At 38.0% G+C, this 11,681-nt stretch overlaps 1 protein-coding gene across 1 annotated transcript; it reads right to left on the bottom strand.

The window, feature by feature from the left end:
* Positions 1 to 1,915: 1,915 nt before the first annotated feature.
* LOC107127379 (olfactory receptor 51B4) lies at positions 1,916 to 2,843 on the bottom strand. The gene is given in 4 exon segments (XM_045371390.2): positions 1,916 to 2,061; positions 2,064 to 2,113; positions 2,115 to 2,213; positions 2,215 to 2,843. Coding segments are annotated over 4 exon segments (924 nt in total).
* Positions 2,844 to 11,681: the final 8,838 nt, after the last annotated feature.

Here is an 11,681-nt window from a genome sequence, read left to right as displayed (position 1 = left end):
TTTCAGCACATTGTCCCTAAGTTTGCATTACACATTTACACATCATTGTAGGCTGTCTTCTTATAACAATCAAGAAAATAGCATTGTAATCCCCTAGTGACAAATACATTGCATTTGCCACTTTTACAAAAAAAAAAAAAAAACCCTTATTTGCCTGAAAATTTTAATACCACTATGTTTTTTACTCTTACAGACATCCTTTCAGTGGTCAATAGAGATGCGGCTTTCCTAAATGTAGTTTGTATGTTAGTACAATGTGCATTTTAGACCAGATAACAAAGGTAACCAGAAAATGATGTTTCTAAATAGAATACACTCTGTATGCCAACTTGGGAAAAATAAATAAATAAATTTTACACAGAGAATAACAACTAAAATGACAATGAATAAACCCCCTAGGTCTTACTTTCAAAGAACAAACCATTAGTACAATAACTGAATCCTTCAGGAGTAGACATTTATTAGTTTTGATTTTTCCTGCATCCAAATGGCTCTTCTAATTTGGGGAAATCCTGCATTATTTAGCTTTAGTTTTTGGTAAGTATTTTCTTATCAAATCTCTGGAATATTTTCAGAGTGCTCACTGCCCAGATATAAAATAAATATGAAAGATTTCTTAAGTGAGGCAGAGAGAATTTAGAATGGAATAATTATATACTGGGTTCTGAACATGGACTTTCAATCAGAAAAGAAGATATTAGAAGCAAGCTTGACGAGAATTTAAAAATAGGAAGAAACAGCTGTCTTCAGAGGGGAATGAATGCAACTTTTGAGACTGGTTTTCTATAAGGAGACCAGCTGCAAATACTAGCATAGAACTAACAGTAGATGGAGAAATTGTCATCCCTGTTACATTAATAGCAAGTAGTAGACTGTGGTTTAGCCACAATGAACAGCATAAAAACTTACAAGCACTTTGAAGAAGGTTGAAGGAAAAAACTATTCCATCAGTGAAAACTTCCTAAAATATAATATTACTTTTGCCAAGTTTTTGCATTAATTATCAAAACTATTTCATGAAGTGAAAAAGTCCCGAGTGTTTTTATGTGAGAAGCAAGAGGGGAAATAGAAATGGGTGGTGATATCTAAATCTACAGTTGGTTATTTTTTTCAGAAGAAAAATGTCAGGAGATAAAATAGAAAGCTAGAAAGAAGAAAAATTATTAAGTTAGTTTCAGCAAACAATGGGAAGAAGGAAAACGGGGCTGAGATATCTGGATTCCACCAGATGATAAGAAATGTGTTTGGTGCTATTTAGCTGTTAGTCTGTATCACAAGCCTTTTAGTAATAAATATGCTGATATACTAAGTGAAATTACATTTCAGGAATAAGCTTCCTAAAGTTCTAGATATTTGCTGTTTGGCCTCACACAAGTGTGCTTACTAATCAAGCAAAATCCTTTTCACAGTAATTAGATTCCAAGTATGGAGATGAAAATATGATCATGTGTTATTGAAATTCACGTTTATAAGACACATAAAATGTACCTCCAACTGCACATTTTTCTTTACATGAACTGTATTTGACCCAAGCTGCTTTAGTCCACTTATCTTGACTATTTCTGAAATCGTAGTTACTCTTCTTTTGGATACAGAACCCGGATTGTTCTATCTCCTCTGCTTCCTGTATTCTTTTTCTTCAACATCACTGGGGAAATAGCAAGAGGGGAAATAGAAATTGATGGTGATATCTAAGTCTATAGTTGGTTATTTTTTAATACATACACGTATGTATTTTTAATACATACACATAAATGTATAAAAATTTCTTGCTCACATCAGCTTTTTCATATAATAATTACAATTGAATCTAACTCTGAAGAAAAAAAAGAGTGTGGATATAAAACCAAGATTCCCTTTCAGTAATGGGAGAGGGACAGAAATCCCAGAGATCTCGAGATTCTGAAATAAGGGCTCAAGCCCTACTCTGCCCAGAACATAGGCGAACAATGCTTCTTTGAATCTGCTTGGTCTTGATGCTGTAAATGATAGGATTCATGAATGGAGGAAAGAGAAAATGGACATAGCTCATGGTAATGAGGACCATATGAGGTGCATGTTTCCAAACCTGTGAATGACTGACAGTCCCATCACAGTGATGTGAAATACTAGGACAGTCAATATGGGAGACACGAGTGTTGAGAGCTTTAGCTTGCTCTTGTCCAGACGCAATGCCCATCACTGTCTTAAGGATTAGTATATATATTAGAGCATCTAGCATCTAAAAACACAGTTAAAGCAGTCAGAATAATTGGATATATGTGATTAAACGTAATATCAGGACAGGCAAATTTTATGACATCTTGGTGAAGGCAAAATGTGCGCAAGAGAACACGGGAACCACACTATGGGTAGCAGTAGAGTGAAAGAATTAGGGGCAAAATGGACATAAAACCTCTCATCAGTACCCCCAGTCCTATGTTCATCACTCGGAAATTGGTAAGAATGGAGTTGTACCTCAGTGGTGTGTGGATGGCAATGAAATGGTCATAGGCCATAAAAAGCAAGATACCTGATTCTACTATGGCCAGTGAATGAATGAAGAAGGACTGAGTGAAACAGGCAGCCTGGGCAATCTCCCTCTAGTCTAGCAGCAGGACACCCAGGACAGTGGGCATCTTAGTGAGTGTCATCCCAAGGTCCGTGCCTGCCAGCATAGCCAGGAAGTAGTACATGGGATCATGGAGGCTGTGGTCATTCCAAATGAGGACAAGAAGTGTGCCATTTCTAAAAAGGATGCAGAAGTAGATGACAAAGAAGGGAATAGAGATCCAGTGGTGAATTGCCTCTGAGCCCAGGAAACCAGTCAGCAGGAAGGGGGTAGCATTGTTGTCAGATCACATGGTAGGTTTTGCAGGTGGAGAGGATCTATTTTAGGGATTATGACTTCCAAATATCCAGTTTTCTTTTTTTCTCTCACAATCTTCTTGTAGCACATCATCAGGCCATTTTTTACCTCAAAGCTTAAATATTTTTCTGAATTGTCTCATACTTAATTAATCGTAAGCCTGTATTCACAAGGCCTTTCCCTAGAAAAACAAATAACAATAATCATAGTCAGAATAATAATTCCAATTCACTGTGAAGCATACAACCTTTATTTTTTCAACACTCATCTTATGTCTATGCTCCTAGCCTTGACTCTTGGTCGCAAATAGGATCCTTGCTTCTCTTTCATTCCCTTCACTTTTCTATTCCTCCTCATATTATTTATCATATGGGATCTTGTGGTATTTCTATCCAATTTGAGTCAGTTCAAATTTTTCCACTTGAAATTAATGAGATAATTGTCTTCAGAATTAATTACCAAGCAAAATGCCTAATAAATAGAAATAAGCCAACTACCATGAAACAATTGAGAAATATTGTAATCAATATTGCTATATCAAGTGGACTGTGAATAAAAAGAGAACTCAGACTGGGAAACATAGCAAGAGACATGAAATTAATGAGATATTTGTTTTCAGAATTAACCACCAAGAAAAAATGCCTAATCAACAGAAATGAGCCAGCTACCATGAAATAATTGAGAAATGTTTTAATCAATATAGCCATATCAAGTGGACTGTGAATAAGAAGAGAAATCAGCCTGGGAAACATAACAAGACCCTGTCTGTAAAAAAGAAAAAAATATATTCACTGGAAATGATGGTATGCATCTGTGTTCCTAGCTACTGGGGAGGCTGAGGCAAAAGGATCGCTAAAGTCCAGGACTTTGATGCTACAGTGAGCTATGACCACACCACACCACTGCACTCCAGCCTGAGCAACAGAGTCAAACTCTCTCTCTCTCTCTCAAAACAGGAAAGAACTTATCTCATGACAGTGTCTACAGAAATCTTGACAGGTGAGCAGTTAGTAAACTCATTTTAGAAAGATGAAATGACTTAGTGTACTTGAAATTCAGCAAATTCTCAGTGCTGTAAAAAGTCTGAGACCTATAACATCAGAGACAAACTTTAAAACAGGAAAAGAGACTCAAGTTGGAAGCTCCTAACAGAAATATTTTAAAGATAGATTGCTACAATGAGGACCTCCACAAAAGCCTAATACTTATATAGAGTCATAGATTTTAAAATATGTTCATCTGAAGGGCAATAGTAACACCAGAAATTGGTGACTGAATTCATAAACTTCACAAAGCCAGTTCTAGAGAAAATATAAGGACACCTAGAGAGAAAATATGGCAACTATATTGCTGATAGACACAATCATATAGACCCTCTAATCATTATGAATCTATGAAGCTCATATTGAGAAAAATGTATAAGGATCTTCATAGGGAACTTTGAAACATAACCTATTTATAATTACACTCTTTCAAAATCAGGCTTTCTTTGTTTGCATGTCACCAAGAAATTTTGTAACAGATTTATTATAATAATAACAAAGAGAATGACAAGGGAAACATAGTTTCTCCCCAATCCCACATAGAATATGATTCTATATGTGTCCAGAATCTTTTAAAATACCACTTGCTATTATAAATGTTACTACTGATACTATGAAAAAGGAACTCAGAAAAAATAAAATGAAACAATCTGTGCACCATTTTCATTTTAGAAAAAAAGAAACAATAATAATTATATGTCTGAGAATATGGGCACATAGTAACATCTAACAATAAGCAACTACTGGTGAGAGGAGATGGATAGAGAAAATGTGAAAGGACTTTGGAAATGGCTGTCACTTCACGAGACACCGTTGATGACAAAAATGTTAGTCTGGGCACTGAAGTAGCAGATACCCTGTTGATGTGAGTGCTAAAAATACTGCCAGCTAACTTGATCCTCTGAACTATGACGTATGTGGGGCTCACATTGGCAACACTGACCTACCTCCACAGGAGCGACGTGTATATCATTATAAGTCCTCTTAACCTTCCAAATTGCCTTGTAAGAGAATGGATAAATGCCACAATTTGCTGTACAGGATAGGGGTTAACCACATATTTAGGTTTACTGTCACCCAGAAAGTTAACCCAAAGGAGGAAGAGGAGGAAGCGGGAGAAGACCCAATTATACTTAAAACTGTGTTTCAAAGCCTGGGATGCTCTGGCGTTAGGAACTAAAACTGCATGGTAATCACTTGCAGTGATTATACAATTTATGAGTATGTTTGTATTAACCTAAAGATAGTACCCTATTTATTATCTGTAGTCCCTAGCAGCAGCCACACTGGCATTTGATTGTGGCAAATTTGGTAGTACCAGAAGCTGTCCACATACCCAAATATTCTGGGGGAACAGCTACTCAGTTTAGCGAGTCTCCTAGAATATGACACATGACATTAGTGACAGTCATAACTTGGGTGGAATTTATCACTCTGAAGCAAGCATAGAGGCCCCATGAGGGATTCAAGCATGACTGGAGCTCACTATTCTCTTGCCCCTTTCTGAGTGCCTTTAGACTGATTCTTTGAAAGCAACTATCCTAGAGTCCTTAAGAGTTTCTGAATGTAACATAGATCCATCATCCAGAGCTTCTTCAACTTGCCATGCTGACTAGAGGCCGAGAAAGTGTTTCACAAACCATTCATAAATACATAAATTGAAAAGTGAAGACAGAAAGGGTGTATTAAGATCCTGTTAATCAAACAGAAAAGAAAGTCTTCTACTTAGTTCCAGATAATCTGCAAGCACCCTGTACAATCAGTATCCCCTGAATCCACACCTTTTCATCTTCATGTATTGCCCAAGAATTGTGTTCCTTTAGAAGAAATTAACAAAATGAAATAAAATTTAAAAGTCAACTGATAATGGGAAGCCATTGGGATGAAGATGGCTATCTGAAAATTCTCAACTTTTAAGTGATTGTATATATCGTACCTTAAGTACAAATTAAAATGGGAGAGTAGTTGTGGAGAGAACGTTGGGAACCTAAGAAAAACTTCACTTCAGAATAAAAAGAGAAAAGATCTCAAATGAGATAGACAAAGCAGTAGGCAGAGATATAAGAGGGTAGCAAAGTTGATTTGTATTTACAAAAACAAGTGAAAAAGAAAGTTTATAGGAGTAGATAATATGGTGGTTTCATAGTGAAAAATATCATACCATTGTCAAGTAAGATACAAATAGAGAAAGCTCATTGTTTTGAGAAACTAAGCTTTTGGTGAACTTCACCAATTTCTTAATGGCTGTGAGAGAAAAAGTGAATTAAAAAAACAAAAAAGTACAGACAATATATTATTTACATTCTTCTGGAGAGGAAATTGAGGCTTAGACAAGTTAAGAAATTAACCTAGGATCACACAACTGATATGTGTTATAAAAGAATTCAAATTAGGTTAATCTAACCCAAATCACAAACCCATATTCTGAACCAACATCCATAGAATAGAAATAGTGGTTCTCCTGTCCAAGTTTACCTTTCTATATAGTGGCCCCTTTCCTGAATTCCTCATGCAATTTTTTTTTTAAAAAACCTTTTGCTTTTTAAGTCTTTATTCAAGAATTAGCTGCATAAACCGGGTATAAAAGCAATCCTTAAACTTGCTTGCTGCACTTGAATCCTTGGATTTCCTTACCTGAGCCACAATTTTCTCTTTGTGGTTTCTGAGCATGATCTGAGTATTGGTTATTTGCTACATCCTGCATATTTATTCAGTATTTTGATAAGAAACATATTTGTTAAAGAAACAACTCCCAAAGGGTAATTCTAGCTCATTTCCACATAGGCTATTTGGGAACACTGTGTCAAATAATCCTGTTTTTCTCCTTCACCTAGGAAAGATCGGGGTCATTGAAGTTGGTCCCCATGGCTTTCATTTTTTCTTTGGAAGGAGAGTCTCTAAGAGGAGCTGTGTCCCTAACATTAGATGAAGCACGACCTTTGTGAGTTGCTGTCAAGTGTTTTAGAAGTGTTAAAGTGGGAAGATCAGCCACTTTGTAAATGTTGACTTTTAAAAAACATCGCCCCTTTTCAAACTGTTTATGTATTGTATTCTCAAAGACCACAGTACCTTTAAAAATAAGATCTAACTCAATACTTTGCAAAATCCTTGAGCCACCACTTAACCTTTTAATGTTTTCTTTTTCCTTTTAAGTAAAGGCAAACCTGTGCAGGATCTGCAGGTTTGTTACATAGGTAAACGTGGGCCATGGTGGTTTGCTGCACAGATCACCCCATCACCTAGGAATTAAGCTCAGAGTACATTAGCTACACTTTCTTATGTCCTCCCTCTTCCCACCCTCTGTCTCCGACTGGCCCCAGTTTCTGTTGTTCCCCACCATGTGTCCATGTGTTCTCGTCATTCAGCTACCACTTATCAGTGAGAACATGGGGTGTTTTGTTTTCTGTTTCTGTAGCAGGTTCCTGAGGATAATATCTTTGAGCTCCATCCATGTTCCTACAAAGAACATGATCTCGATGATTGTGCATCAGACATATATTTGCTCTTTCCACTGATTGGAAACAAACTACCCTGTGGGATAACTCATATATATGCAAACACACACGATATAATGATCATACTTCACTGAAACCTTGAACTTTTAGGCACTCATATAGATGATAGATAGATAGATAGATAGATAGATAGATAGATACAGATATTTATGTGAATCTTTTAACTGTGTATCACATAATGATTTGTAATCCTGATTCATTTCTATGATGCTACTCCTTATTGCACATAATAATCCTTATATTGTCATAACAGTTCCATTCTGAACCTTCTTTTTGCATTGGATCATGTGCTGAGTTTCTATTAAAGCAGTCCAAGATTGGGCAGGCCCACAACTCTATACCCTAAATTTTTGTCTGAGAACACATATAAAATTCAGTCTTTCAGATTTATAAAGTAATAATGGCATATTCTACATAATATATATGGCACTTGCCACGAGTAACACTCTGTCAACTATCATCTGTTTATACTCAGGGAATAAAAACTAAATATCCTCTCATATATTCCAAGTAAGAATTTGCCAAAATATGATTTTTGATCGTTCAGCATTAATGCATTGCATAATTCATTTTGCAGAGCCTTTCTGTTTTAGAATTATAGATAAGCAGTTGTAGCTTTTTAAGTAACTTTATTATAGAGTCAATTCGGATTGCAATCACAGTAAAGACAACTTCTCAAAGATGTTAACTCAGTTGCATTTTCAGTGCTTAACCCAGAGGTTGTCACATGGTGGGTGCTCAAGAAAAAATAGTTGAGTGAATCAATGCTGTTAATGTAATCAAGCCATCGTGGGGTTTTTTGGCCAAATTGTAGACCTTTACATTTATTTGTAATAAAATTCATAGTTCAAGCAAGTCGAAAAATGCTATCTTCTTTTCTTTATTGTTTATTTTTTCTGTGCCTTCAACTTTTATGTCAATTATAGTACAGAGAGAAATACATAACAACAGCTCAAGAACAGACTTTGTTTAAATGTTATTTCTTTATTTTATTTTTAGAGACAGGGTCTCACTCATCTCCCAGACTAGAGTACAGTAGCATGATCATATTTCACAGGAGCCTCAAATTTTAGGTTCAAGTGATCTTTCTTCCTCAGCCTCTTCACTAGCTGGGATGGCAGGAGAAGAGAAATTTATGTGTCGATGGATAGCAAGATGGCTGAATAGGAACAGCTCCAGGCTACAGCTCCCAGCGTGAGAGACACAGAAAACGGATGATTTCTGCATTTCCAACTGAGGTACCCGGTTCATCTCACTGGGGCGTGTTGGACAGTGGGTGCAGGACAGTGGGTGCAAGGCAGGGTGTAGCCCACCCAGTGAGAGTTGAAGCAGGGAGAGGCATTGCCTCACCCAGGAAGTGCAAGGGGTAAGGGAATTCCTTTTCCTAGCCAAGGGAAACTGACACACAGCACCTGGAAAATCGGGTCACTCCAACCCTAATACTGCGTTTTTCCAAGGGTCTTAGCAAACAGCACACCAGGAGATTATATCCCTCACCTGGCTTGGGAGTCCCACGGACACAGGGCCTACCTCATTGCTAGCACAACAGTCAGATCTAACTGCAAGGCACCAGCGCGGCTGGAGGAGGGGTGCCCGCCATTGCTGAGGCTTGAGTAGGTAAACAAAGTGGCAGGGAAGATGGAACTTGGTGGAGTCCACTGCAGCTCAGGGAGGCCTGCCTGCCTCTGTAGACTCCACCTCTGGGGACAGGGCATAGACAAACAAAAGGCAGCAGTAACCTCTGCAGATGTAAATGTCCCTGTCTGACCGCTTTGAAGAGAGTAGTGGTTCTCCCAGAACAGAGTTTGAGATCTGAGAACAGACAGGCTGCCTCCTCAAGTGGGTACCTGACCCCTGAGTAGCCTAACCAGTAGGCACACCCCAGCAGGGGCAGACTGACACCTCAAATGGCTGGGTACCCCTCTGAGACAAAGCTTCTAGAGGAATTATCAGGCAGCACCATTTGCTGTTCAGCAATATACACTCTTCTGCAGCGTCCACTACTGATACCCAGGCAAACAGGGTCTAGAGTGGACCTTGAGCAAACTCCAGCAGACCTGCAGCTGAGGGTCCTGACTGTTAGAAGGAAAACTAACAAACAAAAAGGACATCCACACCAAAACCCCATCCATACATCACCATCATCAAAGACCAAAAATAGATAAAACCATAAAGATGGGGAAAAAACAGAGCAGAAAAGCTGAAAATTCTAAAAATCAGAGCACCTCTCCCCCTCCAAAGGAATGCAGCTCCTCACCAGCAACAGAACAAAGCTGGACAGAGAAGGACTTTGACAAGTTGAGAGCAGAAGACTTCAGACAATTAAACTTCTCCGAGCTAAAGGAGGAAGCTTGAACCCATCACAAAGAAGCTAAAAACCTTGAAAAAAGATTTGATGAAAGACTACCTAGAATAACCAATGAAGAGAAGTCCCTAAATGACCTGATAGAGCTGAAAACCACGGCAAGAGAACTACGTGATGAATGCACAAGCTTCAGTAGCCTATTCGATCAACTGGAAGAAAGGGTATCAGTGATAGATCAAATGAACGAAATGAAGCGAGAAGAGAAGTTTAAAGAAAAAAGAGTGAAAAGAAATGAACAAAGCCTCCAAGAAATATGGTACTATGTAAAAAGACCAAATCTATGTCTGATTGGTATACCTGAAAGTGACGGGGAGAATGGAACCAAGTTGGAAAACACTCTGCAGGATATTCTCCAGGAGAACTTCCCCAACCTAGCAAGGCAGGCCAACATACAAATTCAGGAAATACAGAGAACGCCACAAAGATACTCCTCGAGAAGAGCAACTCCAAGACACATAATTGTCAGATTCACTAAAGCTGAAATGAAGGAAAAAATGTTAAGGGCAGCCAAAGAGAAAGGTTGGGATACCCACAACGGAAAGCCCATCAGACTAACAGCAGCTCTCTTGGCAAAAACTCTACAAGCCACAAGAGAGTGGGGGCCAATATTCAAAATTCTTAAAGAAAGGAATTTTCAACCCTGAATTTCATAACCAGCCAAACTAAGCTTCATAAGTGAAGGAGAAATAAAATCCTTTACAGACAAGCAACTGCTGATAGATTTTGTCACCACCAGGCCTGCCCTACAAGAGCTCCTGAAGGAAGCACTAAAGATGGAAAGGAAGAACCAGTACCAGCCACTGCAAAAACATGCCAAAACATAAAGACCATCGATGCTAGGAGGAAACTGCATCAACTAACAAGCAAAATAACCAGCTAACATCATAATGACAGGATCAAATTCACACATAACAATATTAACCTTAAGTGTAAATGGGCTAAATGCTCCAATTAAAAAACACAGACTGGCAAATTGGATGAAGAATCAAGACCCATCAGTGTGCTGTATTTAGGAGATCCATCTCACATGTAGAGACACACATAGGCTCAAAATAAAGGGATGGAGGAAGATGTACCAAGAAAATGGAAAACAAAAAAAAAGGCAGGGGTTGCAATCCTAGTCTCTGATAAAACAGACTTTAAACCATCAAAGATCAAAAGAGACAAAGAAGGTCATTACATAATGGTAAAGGGATCAATCCAACAGGGAGAGCTAACTATCCTAAATATATATGCACCCAATACAGGAGCACCCAGATTCATAAAGCAAGTCCTTAGAGACTTACAAAGAGACTTAGACTCCCACACAATAATAATGGGAGACTTTAACACCCCACTGTCAACATCAGAAAGATTAATGAGACAGAAAGTTAACAAGGATATCCAGGAATCGAACTCACCTCTGCATCAAGTGGATCTAATAGACATCTACAGAACTCTCCACCCCAAATCAACAGAATATACATTCCTCTCAGCACCACATCGCACTTATTCCAAAATTGACCACATAGTTTGAAGGAAAGCACTCAGCAAATGTAAAGTAACAGAAATTATAACATACTGTCTCTCAGACCACAGTGCAATCAAACTAGAACTCAGGATTAAGAAATTCACTCAAAACTGTTCAACTACATGGAAACTGAACAACCTGCTCCTGAATGATTACTGGGTACATAACGAAATGAAGGCAGAAATAAAGATGTTCTTTGAAACCAATGAGAACAAAGATACAACATACCAGAATCTCTGAGACACATTTAAAGCAGTGCGTAGAGGTAAATTTATAGCACTAAATGACCACAAGAGAAAGGAGGAAAGATCTAAAATTGATACCCTAACATCACAATTAAAAGAACTAGACAAGCAAGAGCAAACACATTCAAAAACTAGCAGAAGGCAAGAAATAACTA

This window comes from Macaca fascicularis, chromosome 14, assembly GCF_037993035.2.
Source record: "Macaca fascicularis isolate 582-1 chromosome 14, T2T-MFA8v1.1".
NCBI lineage: Eukaryota > Metazoa > Chordata > Mammalia > Primates > Cercopithecidae > Macaca > Macaca fascicularis.
Note: the sequence above shows the minus strand (reverse complement) of the source record. Positions and strands in the feature narration are given on the sequence as shown.